The 16,356-nt window shown below is 40.7% G+C and overlaps 1 protein-coding gene across 1 annotated transcript; it reads right to left on the reverse strand.

The window, feature by feature from the left end:
* Positions 1-13,872: 13,872 nt before the first annotated feature.
* Positions 13,873-16,020, reverse strand: LOC124647645 (protein FAR1-RELATED SEQUENCE 5-like). Its single transcript, XM_047187552.1, has one exon. It carries the CDS (start codon positions 16,018-16,020, stop codon positions 13,873-13,875), a length of 2,148 nt encoding a protein of 715 aa, XP_047043508.1.
* Positions 16,021-16,356: the final 336 nt, after the last annotated feature.

The raw sequence follows: 16,356 nt of genomic DNA on the forward strand, positions 1-16,356 counted from the left end.
ATGTCCTGGAGGTTGGCGACGATTAGGACATCACACTGGTAAAAGGGAGGGAAGAAAGGATCAACACACGCGAGGTGCCGATCCAATGAACTTCGATGATGTCTTGGCCAAAAGCGATAACATGATGCAGTCGACTGGTAAAAGGAATCGACCAAAAGATTACCGTACGCGACATACTTATCCGATGAACTCACCAAAAGGTTGAACTAAGACGTCGCTGGTTTGGGAAATAGAGAGATCCTCTGGACAAACTTTGTGAAGAAAAGTGGAGTAGAAGAACAAGGGTTTCCGCACGGTGCTCCTCTCGGTTTGCATCGATATGGACTGAGATGGGAGATCGGGAGGTCTATGCCGACCGGCGGCATTTGATGCACCTAGACGGTTTGGAAGATTAAGGCAATAAAATGGAGAGATAATTCTCTGAACGGATTCCCCATTTGATTTCCAATAACTTTCGTATTAAACGCGACAAGAAACTGTTGATAGAATTAACGGGGAAAGGAAGAGAAAGTAACAGCCATGGCTGTTACAGCTTCTGCTCTGCGTGCTCGTATACGTGAGGAAGGAGATGACATGTTGGCTGGGTCGATCGGTCTAGATGGGCCATGGGCAGGTGCGGCCCAAATAGAGAAAGGAGTGAAAATTATATAGAAAGAATGGAGATTGGGTGGGCTGGCCGGCTCACTTTTTTATTATCTGATTTAGGGCTCGAAATGAAGTAAAACGAAATTATAAAAACTTAAAAAAAAACAATATAATGTTTTGGGACATAAGGAACCTATTTATTATCCATATTGAAAATACAAAAATAATTTTATGCACTTTAGCCTATATGACTACATGGGCATCGATATCCAACGTTCATAAGGTTTGCGGCTTTTCTCTTAAAAATAAAATAAAAACATATATGATTGCAAAACCTTAAAAGAAATAGGTTTGGTTTGGAATATTTTTAAATCAAAAGGTTGTGAAAACTATATTTTGGAAAGTACTTCAAAAAATTTATTTCCTTGTGAAAATTCAACAAGAAAAATAAATCAAGCAATCTAATTTTTTTTAACATTCCAAAATTTGGATAATTTTGGGATGTTACAGACTACCATCCTTAAAAGAAATCTCGTCCCCGAGATTTGAAAAGGTTAGAAAGGAATTAGGTTTGGCATATGTCGAGGTGGGCTACCACCCTTAAAAGAAACTTTTGTAGGTAGTCTTAGGTCTTGGGTTTAGGTTAAGCTCAGCTTGGGTATGACTTGGCAGATCCGAGGATATTGGCGTGACACCAGGTCATCTTTTGAAAGCATCTATGGCTTCGGAGTTAAAAACCAATAGGTGGTTGTTTATTCACGTGTAGTGAACAACATATCTCTTCACAGTGACAGGAGTAGGTTTTTCCTCATGGTTGGATTTCTAATCCATACGTGCTGGCTGTTGAACTACTTTTGACACTGAGGGGTCACTCTTTAGGTCAAACGGAAGACCAAGGTGGGAGTATGATGACGCGTAAAGCACACGCCCGTTGGGAACCCCGAGTGGAAGGTGTGATGCGTACAGCAGCAAGTTTCACTCAGTAAGAAACCAAGGTTTATCGAACCAGTAGGAGTCAAGAAGCACGTTGAAGGTTGATGGCGGAGGAGTGTAGTGCGGCGCAACACCAGGGATTCCGGCGCTAACGTTGAACCTGCACAACACAATCACAGAACTTTGCCCCAACGTAACAGCGAGGTTTTCAATCTCACCGGCTTGCTGTAAACAAAGGATTAGATGTATAGTGTGGATGATGATGGTTGTTTGCGAAGAACAGTAAAGAACAATTGCAGCAGATTGTATTTCAGATGTAAAGAATAGGACCGGGGTCCACAGTTCACTAGTGGTGTCTCTCCCATAAGATAGCATATGTTGGGTGAACAAATTACAGTTGGGCAATTGACAAATAAAGAAGGCATAACAATGCACATACATATATCATGATGAGTACTATGAGATTTAATCAGGGCATTACGACAAAGTACATAGACCGCTATCCAAGCATGCATCTATGCCTAAAAAGTCCACCTTCAGAGTTATCATCCGAACCCCTTCCAGTATTAAGTTGTAAACAACGAGACAATTGCATTAAGTATGGTGCGTAATGTAATCAACACAAATATCCTTAGACAAAGCATCGATGTTTTATCCCTAGTGGCAACAAGACATCCACAACCTTAGAACTTTCCATCATCTGTCCCGGATTTAATGGAGGCATGAACCCACTATCGAGCATAAATACTCCCTCTTGGAGTCACAAGTATCAACTTGGCCGAGCCTCTACTAGCAACGGAGAGCATGCAAGAACATAAATAACATATATGATAGATTGATAATCAACTTGACATAGTACTCAATATTCATCGGATCCCAACAAACACAACATGAAGGATTACAAATAGATGATCTTGATCATGATAGGCAGCTCACAAGATCTAACATGATAGCACAATGGGGAGAAGACGACCATCTTGCTACTGCTATGGACCCATAGTCCAGGGGTGAACTACTCACACATCGATCCGGAGGCGATCATGGCGATGAAGAGACCTCGGGGAGATGATTCCCCTCTCCGGCAGGGTGCCGGAGGCGATCTCCTGAATCCCCCGAGATGGGATTGGCGGCGGCGGCGTCTCTGGAAGGTGTTCCGTATCGTGGCTCTCGGTACTGGGGGTTTCACGACGGAGGCTTTAAATAGGCGGAAGGGCAGGTCAAGAGGCGCCACGGGGGCCCCACACAACAGGGCCGCGCGGGCCCCTTGCTGGCCGCGCCGCCCTGTTGTGGCGGCGCCTCGTGGCCCCACTTCGTGACTCCTTCGGTCTTCCGGAAGCTTCGTGCAAAAATAGGACCCCGGGCGTTGATTTCGTCCAATTCCGAGAATATTTCCTTACTAGGATTTCCGAAACCAAAAACAGCAGTAAAACAAAGAATCGGCTCTTTGGCATCTCGTCAATAGGTTAGTGCCGTGAAAATGCGTAATAATGACATATAATGTGTATAAAACATGTGAGTATCATCATAAAAGTAGCATGGAACATAAGAAATTATAGATACGTTTGGGACGTATCAAGCATCCCCAAGCTTAGTTCCTACTCGCCCTCGAGTAGGTAAACAATAACAAAGATAATTTCTGAAGTGACATGCTATCATAATCTTGATCATACTATTGTAAAGCATATGAGATGAATGCAGCGATTCGAAGCAATGATGAAGATAATGAGTAAACTAATGAATCATATAACAAAAACTTTTCTTGAATAATACTTGCATAAGAGTTACTCATAAAGCAATAAATTCGAAGTAAAAGCATTGAAGCAACACAAAGAAAGATAAAGTTTCAGCGGTTGCTTTCAACTTCAACATGTATATCTCATGGATAATTGTCAACACAAAGCAATATAACAAGTGCAATAAGTAAACATGTAAGAATCAATGCACACGAGTTGATACAAGTGTTTGCTTCTAAGTTAGAAAGAATAGGCAAACCGACTCAACAATAAAGTAAAAGATAGGCCCTTCGCAGAGGGAAGCATTGATTACTATATTTGTGCTAGAGCTTTTCATTTTGAAAACAAGAAACAATTTTGTCAACGGTAGTAATAAAGCATATGAGTTATGTATAAGACATCTTATAAGTTGCAAGCCTCATGCATAGTATACTAATAGTGCTCGCACCTTGTCCTAATTAGCTTGGGTTAACACGGATTATCATTGCATAGCATATGTTTCAACCAAGTGTCACAAAGGGGTACCTCTATGCCGCCTGTACAAAGGTCTAAGGAGAAAGCTCGCATTGGACTTCTCGCTTTTGATTATTCTCAACTTAGACATCCATACTGGGACAACATAGTCAACAGATAATGGACTCCTCTTTAATGTATAAGCATTCAACAACAGTTATTATTCTCATAAGAGATTGAGGATTAGCTGTCCACACTGAAACTTCCACCATGAATCATGGCTTTAGTTAGCGGCCCAATGTTCTTTTCTAACAGTATGCATACTCAAACCATTTGATTGTGAGAACCGCCCTTACTTCGGACAAGACGAACATGCATAGCAACTCACATGATATTCAACAAAGGTAAAAGAGTTGATGGCGTCCCCAGAAAACATGGTTACCGCTCAACAAGCAACTTATTAAGAAATAAGACACATAAGTACATATTCTTCACCGCGATAGTTTTTAAGCTATTTTATCCCATGAGCTATATATTGAAAAGGTAAAGAATAGAAATTTTAAAGGTAGCACTCAAGTAATTTACTTTGGAATGGCGGAGAAATACCATGTAGTAGGTAGGTATGGTGGACACAAATGGCATGGTTATTGGCTCAAGGATTTGGATGCACGAGAAGAATTCCCTCTCAATACAAGGCTAGGCTAGCAAGGTTGTTTGAAGCAAACTCAAGTATAAAAGGTGCAGCAAAGCTCACATATGAACATATTGTAACTATTATAAGACTTTACATTGTCTCCTTGTTGTTCAAACACCTCAACCAGAAAATATCTAGACTCTAGAGATCAATCATGCAAACCAAATTTTAACAAGCTCTATATAGTTATTCACTAATGAGTACAAGGTACATGATGCAAGAGCTTAAACAAGATCTATATGAGCACAACAATTGCCAAGTATCACATTATTCAAGACATTAAACCATTTACCACATGCGGCATTTTCCATTTCCAACCATATAACAATGAATGAAGTAGTTCAAATTTCGCAATGAACATCAAAGATGAAGCTAAGAACACATGTGTTCATACGAAACAGCGGAGCGTGTCTCTCTCCCAAACAAAGAATGCTAGGATCCGAATTATTCAAACAAAAACAAAAATAAAAACAAACAGACGCTTCAAGTAAAGCACATAAGATGTGGCGGAATAAAAATATAGTTTCACTAGAGGAACCTGATAAGTTGTCGATGAAGAAGTGATGCCTTGGGCATCCCCAAGCTTAGACGCTTGAGTCTTCTTAAAATATGCAGGGATGAACCACGGGGGCATCCCCAAGCTTTCACTTTTCACTCTTCTTGATCATATTGTATCATCCTCCTCTCTTGACCCTTGAAAACTTCCTCCACACCAAACTCGAAACAAACTCATTAGAGGGTCAGTGCATAATTCATATATTCAGAGGTGACATAATCATTCTTAACACTTCTGGACATTGCACAAAGCTACTGAAAGTTAATGGAGCAAAGAAATCCATCTAACATAGCAAAACAGGCAATGCGAAATAAAAGGCAGAATCTGTCAAAACAGAACAGTTCGTAAAGACGAATTTTAAAGTGGCACCATACTTGCTCAGATGAAAATTCCTAAATTGAATGAAAGTTGCGTACATATCTGAGGATCACGCACGTAAATTGGCAGATTTTTTTGATTTTTCTACAGAGACTACTGCTCAAATTCGTGACAGCAAGAAATCTGTTCCTGCGCAGTAATCCAAATCTAGTATTGGCTTTACTATCAAAGACTTTACTTGGCACAACAATGCAATAAAATAAAGATAAGGAGAGGTTTCTACAGTAGTAAACAACTTCCAAGACTCAAATATAAAATAAAGTGCAGAAGTAAAATAATGGGTTGTCTCTCATAAGCGCTTTTTTTAACGCCTTTCGACTAGGCGCGTAAAGTGTGTATCAAGTATTATCAAGAGATGAAGCATTACCTCGGGCATTGCGCCCACCTTTCTTATTCTTTCTCTTACCCTTTGATTTAGGGAATACATGTCTACCTCCCGGTGTAGAGGTGAATTTTAGGGTGCCTTCTCCCACATCTATGACTGCTCCCAATAGTTTCAGCAGGGATCTTCCGAGTGTGATTTGTCCTGTTCCTACACATTCAATAACAAGATAATCAGTGGATATTGTTCTTCCAAGAATGGTTGTATGCACACCCTCGTCTATTCCCTTAGGAGTTATAACAGAGTTATCAATAAGAGTTATTCCTTCTCCCCCTTCAACGAGTCCCCAAAGTATCAAAGATTCATAAATACTCTTAGGCATAAGGCAAAATTCAGACATAATATCACAATTGGCATGAAAAGTTTCACCACCTATAACAATTTTAATAGTAGGGTCCCATATTGAAGGTTCAGATTTCACCAAAACTTGATCAAGACGGTTACGAACATAACTTTATTTTTTTTCCAAGCAAGATGCACTTGTCTCAAGAGTGTTTAATCTATTATAAATGCTAATAAGAGCTGAATCAAAGTTATTAGCTGAACTATGTGATGCAACAAATTTTTTTATGGCATTAAAAGCTTGATCACCGTCGCAATGAAGGAAATCTCCTCCCACTACAGCATCCAAGGCATATCTATAGCGAATCATAAGCCCAAAATAAGAGTTACTAAGGAGCAAACTTAGAGTCATTTGAGGTTCAGCTTTACGATAAGAATCAAAAATTCTGGACCAAGCATCTTTAAAACTCTCCTCATCCTCTTGTTTAAAAGTGAAGACTAATTCCTCAGGTGAATAAGTAACAGGTGCAGAGCTAGACATGATAACAGAAGTAAAAAATGCAAGTAACTAATTTTTTTGTGTTTTTAATATGGAAAACAAGACAGTAAATAAAGTAAAGCTAGCAAACTAATTTGTGTTTTGATATAATGCAGCAAACAAAGTAGTAAATAAAGTAAAGTAAAGCAAGACAAAAACAAAGTAAAGAGACTGGAAGTGGAAGACTCCCCTTGCAGCGTGTCTTGATATCCCCGGCAACGGCGCCAGAAATTTAGCTTGATGACGCGTAAAGCACACGCCCGTTGGGAACCCCAAGTGTTAGGTGTGATGCGTACAGCAGCAAGTTTCCCTCAGTAAGAAACCAAGGTTTATCGTACCAGTAGGAGTCAAGAAGCACGTTGAAGGTTGATGGCGGAGGAGTATAGTGCGGCGCAACACCAGGGATTCTGGCGCCAACGTGGAACCTGCACAACACAATCACAGAACTTTGCCCCAACGTAACAGCGAAGTTGTCAATCTCACCGGCTTGCTGTAAACAAAGGATTAGATGTATAGTGTGGATGATGATGGTTGTTTGCGAAGAATAGTAAAGAACAATTGCAGCAGTTTGTATTTCAGATGTAAAGAATAGGACCGGGGTCCACAGTTCACTAGCGGTGTCTCTCCCATAAGATAGCAGATGTTGGGTGAACAAATTAGAGTTGGGCAATTGACAAATAAAGAAGGCATAACAATGCACATACATATATCATGATGAGTACTATGAGATTTAATCGGGGCATTACGACAAAGTACATAGACCGCTATCCAAGCATGCATCTATGCCTAAAAAGTCCACCTTCGAGGTTATCATCCGAACCCCCTCCGGTATTAAGTTGTAAACAACGAGACAATTGCATTAAGTATGGTGCGTAATGTAATCAACACAAATATCCTTAGACAAAGTGTCGATGTTTTATCCCTAGTGGCAACAGCACATCCACAACCTTAGAACTTTCGTCACTGTCCCAGATTTAATGAAGGCATGAACCCACTATCGAGCATAAATACTCCCTCTTGGAGTCACAAGTATCAACTTGGCCAGAGCCTCTACTAGCAATGGAGAGCATGCAAGAACATAAATAACATATATGATAGATTGATAATCAACTTGACATAGTATTCAATATTCATCGGATCCCAACAAACACAACATGAAGGATTACAAATAGATGATCTTGATCATGATAGGCAGCTAACAAGATCTAACATGATAGCACAATGGGGAGAAGACGACCATCTAGCTACTGCTATGGACCCATAGTCCAGGGGTGAACTACTCACACATCGATCCGGAGGCGATCATGGCGATGAAGAGACCTCCGGGAGATGATTCCCCTCTCCGGCAGGATGCCGGAGGCGATCTCCTGAATCCCCCAAGATGGGATTGGCGGCGGCGGCGTCTCTGGAGGGTTTTCCGTATCGTGGCTCTCGGTACTGGGGGGTTTCGCGACGGAGGGTTTAAGTAGGCGGAAGGGCAGGTCAAGAGGCGCCACGGGGGCCCCACACAACAGGGCCGCGTGGGCCCCTAGCTGGCCGCGCCGCCCTGTTGTGGCGGCGCCTCGTGGCCCCACTTCGTGACTCCTTCGGTCTTCTGGAAGCTTCGTGCAAAAATAGGACCCTGGGCGTTGATTTCGTCCAATTCCGAGAATATTTCCTTACTAGGATTTCTGAAACCAAAAACAGCAGAAACAACGAATCGGCTCTTCGGCATCTCGTCAATAGGTTAGTGCCGGAAAATGCGTACTAATGACATATAATGTGTATAAAACATGTGAGTATCATCATAAAAGTAGCATGGAACATAAGAAATTATAGATACGTTTGGGACGTATCAGAGTACTTCATGACATTCCCCATCTTTTGTTGTTGATGTCTTTGGCAACCTTCCACTACTCTTCAAATAGTGGCGGGCCTTCAAACTCACTGTAGTCCTACGTTTGGCAACACTTGCCTACTATAAAGGTATAATATCTATTCACCCTATGGGTTAGGATTATCAGCGACATCTCTCTTTTATGTACGTCTCTCTAGATTTACCATTCCTCATAACAAGAGCGAACAATATGAGTAGTCGTCATGGGGGCCAATCCATGTCTCACCCAATCATTACCTTGTTTTCAGTTTGGTATATCTCGTATTCTAACTCTTGGTCAGCCTCACAAATTTGACAAAACTTCCATGGAATAATTGAATCAATATTTCAATCTCCATTATTGAACTATTTTGAAAACATTTCTATCGATCCTTAACTACGGTTTTGTGTATCTCACACTATATCCTTCTTCACCTTGATAGGAAACATCAGGGTTGGTTTCACTACTATTGTCTTCATGGAGAGTTGCCGAGAAAACACTCTTTGGGTTGGGTATAGATGAGAATAGATAGAAAGATTCTAAGAAAGGTCCCTGCCCAAACACAACAGATCAAGGCAATTTAGTAAACAACAATCATCTAACAAGCATCAAGCAACATGGTTCAAACACAAACAAACTAGTATGGTCATACCACAATTTGGTAAGATCAATACTTTGTTACGATATCGCCGGTTCAATAAAAGATAATTAATGGTGGTCTGGTCTATTTCTATTTTGGATGTTTCAAGTTTCTATTCTACTCCTTCGGTGTTTCTTCGTGTATTGTATAGTCTGCATCGAAGTATTCCTTCAAGTTCTTCGTTGGCCTTCCATGAAGTTGCATCATGCTGAGTCGAGTAATAACATATGAAGCATCGGTCTTCACACTTAAGGGACATGGTCATCATTAGTCCCTCCTTGATGGATTTCAAGAGTTAGGCCATCTAGGGTAAGAGGAAATACTTTTGAAGGTGAAATAGATGAGAATACAAGAAGTTCAAAATAGCACATCTTTTAGCAAAAAAAACTGGATTAGATATATTTCCATCCTATGGTCATCCTATTTCTAACCCAAACCTAGGGTCACGAACCTACGGTCAACACAATGCTCTGATACCATCTGTAGCGACCTCACCTTTTAAGGTGCCGATCTCTGTGCGTATCTGTGCTAGTCTCTGGATCAATTGCTAGCACACACAGTACAAGATGTAATACCAAGAAACAAAGGTCTTTTTACATCGTATGATCCAGAATTTACATAAAGGATTATAAATTTCATAGCATAGGGCTAGCATGTCATCAGAGTTCCACAACGATTAAACATAGACAACATGGAGTCCTTCGTCTTCATGTGCCACAGGCGAGCATGTTGAGGATAGACTCGTAACCCTAAACTTCGTAACTCACTCGTCTTTCAAAACATCTGCAACAGGTAAAGTTACAGCCAAAAACATTTGGTCATTACTTTGAATGTATTGGCAAGATGACACTATAGTGGACTCAAATGGCGACCTAACACTTAAGTGTACATTTGGCTGGTAGAGCTCAGGCATATTTGAACAAAGCCAGTTTTCTCCTATCATTTGACAAAACCTTTTCATTCATACTAATTAAGCGGTACCATTGGTAGAAAACAATGAACCTGGAATACCACTGATGGAAACCGGTGAATTCCTACCCTTGTTCACCCATCAAATTTTAATTTAAGAAATTAGGATGAGGAGACTTTCGAACAGGATCCTTGTCAGTTCGCTCAAATTGTCCATAACCGGGGACACGGCTAAGTACTTAGATTTAACACTCTGCAGAGATTGTACAAATTTACCCACATGACCTAGTATGTTCTTCTTCCATGATGCACATTTTGCTCAAATGGACAGATGTCGACTAGGACGAGACTTTTCCGAAGTGATCACCCAGACCATCCTCTACGGACCCGCTCCAACCTACATTCCCCTACATCATCATGTCGCGTAGGGCCTAGGTTCACACAATATAGTCCTTCAAGCCAGAGCCCATATAGCCTGTGGTTGTACGGTAAGCTAATGAGCAATGTTGTCTATTATCTCTTTGTTCCTGGGTTGCCGTCCACCAGTGAGATACACCTGGCGGTTCAGAGGTTCGACGACATGACCCCAGGGAACCACTCAACATAACCCGAGCAATACCAATTCCACCTAGGTAGTTCATTAAACTTAGTTGTTTTCCATAACTCACTAACACAATCATTTCATAGCATAGCTGAGCAACAACTAAATTTAGTGACGACAAAATATGGTCAGGTGGAAGTAGCTATCTACTGGGATTACAAAAGCAAAGCATATCCCTAGACTTACTACAAAAATCACTACGGTGCATGAATAAAATCTAGGACTTTTATGAGGGTGTGTCACTTGCCTTTTTGGTAGTCGAAGATCGTTCCCCTTTCTCTCAATCAAAACATGTGGCTCTCCTCACAAACTATAAGAAAAAAATAGCACAACATAAACACACCATTCATAGCAACATAATCAAACAAGACAACAATCAGATATCAATCTATGGTACTAAGGTGTGGCATGAGGTTTGGCTTGCAAGATATGGTTTGATAGATTGGAAAGGTCATGTACTTTGAAAGAAAAAGATTATGCAAGTCAAGTTCTTAGGAGAAAAAGATTGACAAGAGCATATGGTCAAGCGTTGTTTGCTACATCGAAATAAATAATTGGAATGATCCATGTGATAGAATCACATGAGTCTCACATGGCGTAAAGCAACAACACCCACCAATGGCACAAGGAAAAAGATTAGTTAGGAACTAGTGATATGAAAATTTACTCAAATAACTTAATTGTTATTCGAATAATATGGACTAAGATAATATGATGTGGAGAGATGTGATCATGTAATATGATGAATGTGTCTAAATGATTTTCATAGTCGAAGAACGATATTGCGGACCATAGAAATACCGCGAAAATAAAGCGTGCGAATCCGACATGCAAAATGTCCAGAATGATCTAGACATTTTACTGATTCCAACGGTATAAAATTTATCGAAAACCAACATGTAAACTCAAGATATGGATTTTACGATACGCGGTTAAATTTTAGTGGTGTCTGAAAAGTCGTGCGAGAAAGTTTCTCGGATCGAAAAACTTTCTACATGAAAATTGTAGAGAATTTAATTACGAACTGAACGCAAAAGAAATCATCTGAAATGGAGCTATAGATCTAAAGATAGGAATTTCTAAAAATGTTTCTTTTTGTGAGCTAGTATAACCTGTATATGGATCGATTCGGCTGGTCACATGTAGTAACGAATAAACCAACAATGCTACACGTACGGACTAAACAGCCTACGGACTCCTTACGCGCTGACGTGCGACGGACGTGGAGCCCGCGTGGATTACTTGATCAGAACCATGAAAGGGAAATAGAAAAAGGAAAATTAATCTCTCCCACCGGGGCACGAGATAGAACCATCTGTACAACCGCACTGCTCCTCGATCCCCATCTCCAACTCGCCGGTGGCTGCGCCGCGACGCTGGCGACGGAAGCTGCACGACCTCTTCGGAAGGAGAGCGGCGAGCTGCCCCTCTTATGAAGTGCCCCGGTGACCTCCCCTTCATCTGACGGCGGCGCATCGACCTCCAACTCATCGGAAGCGAATCGGCGAACTCTGGGTCGTCATTGGCGGCGTGGCGAGCTCGCCTCTACACAAGCAGCGCGGCGACGACCTCCTCCGCATTCGGAAGCGGCGCGGCGAGCTCGCCCTCTTCTGCAGCTGGGGGGCGACCTCCTCGTCCTCGGCGGCTTAGCGCTATTCATCATCAGTGGCGAACAGCTGAGCTCGCTATCTTCAGAAGCAGCAGTGTGACCTCCTCCTCTCCGGCTATGGTGGTCTCGCTGTGTAGATTACAAGAAGCAGCATCTCGTCAGATCACTTGTCAGAAGCATAAGCTTTTGGTCTCATTTGTGTGAATTTGAACTATCAAATGTATGAGAAATTGCAAATGCTGCAGCTGGTAGCTTTGTTCTGCTAAAATAAAGTGACATGATGTATGATGTGATCATGAATAAGAAACATGTTTGATTGGCAAATTTGTATTCTGTTATCTTGATTGGCAAATGTGATACATTGTAGATATGTTGGAGTTTGAATACTTGTCTAATTCTTCTCACTATTACCGATGGCTGAAAAGGCTTTGTTTTATCTCTTCTATTCTGAAGTACATTTTTCTCAGGGTATTCTTAGTGATAGTTGAGAAATCAGAAACTAGAAACTATAACTGTGTACTTCTTGTGTTTCGTTGGTGGATGGAAGTTATCAAAGCAGATAGAATACAAGGGAATTATACGATTGGAGAAAATGATCAACCAAGTTAAGAAGATTATAACTGGAGAAATTAAAATTAAGATGTTAAGGCCAGTACACCTATTCTGAAGTAGCATTCGCTTCTCACACGTGATTCCAAAAGCATAGTACAATAGGAGACTGGAACATGCAAGCTAAGATTGCTGAAAGCTGAATTCCACACTATAAAATTAAATCAAACCATATTACATTTCTGAGGAACAAGAACCAGTAGAATAGGAGACTGGGCAGTATTGCCGATGAACTCTACTGGGCTGAACACTGATAGCAGCATTAAGTTGTCAAGTGCATAAAAAAGGGACTACGCCCAACATCTTTTTTATTACAAAAATCGTTCTAACTATGATCCATCGTATCGCTGGGCCCTCCAGTTCCATCAAAATGTAAGCGTGGAGATGTGGACAGAGCAGTGGAGCATTGCTGAACTTGAAACAACATGCTCGTATATTTTCCGAGAATAGGAGGAGTAGCAAGAGTCGATGAACCTCCGAATGGTAATGTAGCTGTCATGATTGGATTTATGTTGTTGACGCCAAATTCAAACGATTCCTGCACGAAGCAAATTCATATGGTGAATTGGATGTAGAAGTACTTATTAGAAATAAAGAAATGGAAATAAAGATACCTGAGTTGCTCCAGATGGGATAGTAGTTGTCATGGTTGGATTTATGTGGTCACTACTAGTGCCATATGGTACTAGAGTTGTGATGCACGGATTTATGTTGCCAGAACTAATGCCAAATTGAAAAGATTCCTGCTCCAAATAAAGCCATAAAATGACATGGATGCTCAAGTATGTACTGAAAATAAAGAAATGCATACTTGAATAGCAATGAAACTAAATTATGTACCTCATGTTCCATATTTTGTTGTTGTAGAATGTCATTCTCGAAGATTTTCTTTTTGCGTTGGATCTTTTATTTTTCAATTTCGTGGAGCGGGCCTGAAATAAGTACCAAATTAGTAAACTTAAAATATGTAGAGCTTTTCAATGAAACAAGATATTGGCATAAATACTTCTTTTTCAGCTTTCTTCTTCTCCCTTTGTGCATCTTTCTTTTTCTCCCTTTGTTAGGCCTTTTTCTTCTTTTCTCTTGCTTCACGAATAAGCTTATCAACCTTAGATTATTTTCTCAATGAAGGAGGACGTCCAGCACATCTAACAGCTATTGGACTCAGTATAGTTTTACTTGTTTCCCCAATAGATGGTGCACCACCTTCCTCTGTACCAAGATGTTCGTTGCTATTTTCAGAACTTGAGTTACCAGATGGTTTTATTTTCAGATTGCGAAGTTGTTCAATCAAATCATTGCATGACTCCTCTGACATGGAGCCTGTCTCTGCAAGTGGGAAGAAAAAATTGCACAACTTATCAAAACGTTTTGCAACAGGAGTGTCTTCCATGCCTCCATATGTGCACCGGATAAAATTGTGCTTTCTTTTTACATTTTTTCTCCACCGATCAAGGATGTACTGTGAAGGAACCTGCTTGATTTTCTTGTGAGTCAGCACACATAACACATGCGTACAAATAATACCTCTGAACTCAAAATGGCGGCATGAACACTTAACTTCAAACTCTTCCACATTGAAATATACATGGTACACATAATCTTTTCTCCATCCTTCTTCTTTGTCAATAAGCACATCCTCGACTATTTTGTACGTTTCTACTGCCCCTTCTTTTTGTATGAAATTACGGTCACAATACATAATGTTTGTTAGCTCCTCTTGAAACTCTTTGAACTTTGAATTTGTATAGACCGATTGAAACTGCTTCTCGATGTCAAAGTGTGTGATTCTTGGTATGGTTGAATTGAAAGAATTAAAATCAGCAAGTATCTCTTTCTCAACTTTATCACGAAGAGCATTCTCATATTGGATGGTAAAATGCTTCAATGTTGTCTTGGCATTAACATAACCATCAAAGAATGCATGCATACTCTCACTACGTTGTGTAGTGGACATACCCGCCCAAAAGGCATCTTTCACAAATGCTGGAACCCAACGGTGCCGATTTTCATAGAGCCCTTTAAGCCATTCATTATCAGCAATATTATACCTCTCAAGCATACCCATCCAAGAATCTTCAAAATCTTTAATTGTTAACGAATCATAAACTGCTTTGCCAATTGCAGTCTTGATATACTCATATTCATCATATCCGCCTAACTTCTCAGGTAGCTTCTTCATTATATGCCACAAGCACCACCTGTATCGGGCATCTGGAAAAACTTTTTCTACGGCATTCTGGATAGCTTTTGCTTGATCGGTCACAATAGCTTTTGGTTGACGATTTGACATACATGCCAGCCATGCTTCAAATAACCAAACAAATGTTGGAGTATCTTCATTTGATAATAAAGCACATCCTAGCAACACAGATTGTCCATGATGATTCACTCCAACAAAACAAGCAAATGGCATATCATATTTGTTGACCAAGTATGTGGTGTCGAAAGTTATGACATCATCAAAGGAATCATATACTGCTCTACTTCTTGCATCAGCCCAAAAGACATTCCTAAGTCGGGATTCATCATCAAGATCCATGACACTAAAAAAGTTTGGATTGTCTGATTGCATTTTCATAAAATAGTTACGAACGGCCTCGGCATCACCACTTCCAAGTTTCAATCTTCTAGTTTTCTCTAGATAATTGCGACATTCTTTCTCACCAAAGGTCAAATTCTCATGACCATCCGCTGCCACAACAAGAGAATTGAAATTCTTGTTTACTCGTATTCCAGCCCGGTCATTCAACTCAAGCCTCCGTTTAACACTGTAGTCCAACCTTTTGTTGCATCTGAATAACCGAGATTTATGCGGACTTAGTGTATGATTATGATCCAAAATGACCGTCGAAATATGGAACTTTCCTTCCGGACCACGAACAATATTAACTTTAGCTTTACATCCTAACCCAGCTGTTGGCTTTGGCTTCAATATATTTCTTGAGTTGGACTCAGTCTTACCATGACGAGAGCAACAAATTGTGAGGTACCTCAGCTCTCCATTTTCGTCTCTGTTTGAGCTTCTTCTCGTCACACCGAACCCTTTTGCTTTGGCATAATTTTTGTAGTACTCTCGCACATCATTCTCAGTGTCAAATGTCATCCCCAATTCTGGATCTTCAAGTAACACATCTGCTTGAGTTGCACTCTGGTCCTCTTCAAGTTCCAAGCTGCTTTTCTTCTGATGCTCAATGCCATCATCATCACTTGAAATAGACATGTCACTTGAATCTTGAACACTACAAGTTTGATCATCCATTCCTACAAATCATAAAGTAAATTTCAGCTCATGAAGGATATTACATGACACACTTTAAGCTATTTATATGGACATCAAACCTGCAGATTTTCAGTTTGGGTTGATCTGGATGATGGCAAACCTTCTTGATCAACTCGAGCAGCTTGGCCGTCTATGAGTCCGGGTACTTGGATGGGCGTCCGTCAACAACGAGCAGCTCGGCCGGCGGCACGACACGGCGAGGTCTACCTGCATGCGGTTTAAAGAAAACAGTGAGCTACCGATATGTGGCCTTGCATTGACGACAGCATGGAGGCGGGCAGCTCTGTCTTCCCCGATCTGAATCAGGTGCCAAAC

Source organism: Lolium rigidum, chromosome 4, assembly GCF_022539505.1.
Source record: "Lolium rigidum isolate FL_2022 chromosome 4, APGP_CSIRO_Lrig_0.1, whole genome shotgun sequence".
Lineage (NCBI taxonomy): Eukaryota > Viridiplantae > Streptophyta > Magnoliopsida > Poales > Poaceae > Lolium > Lolium rigidum.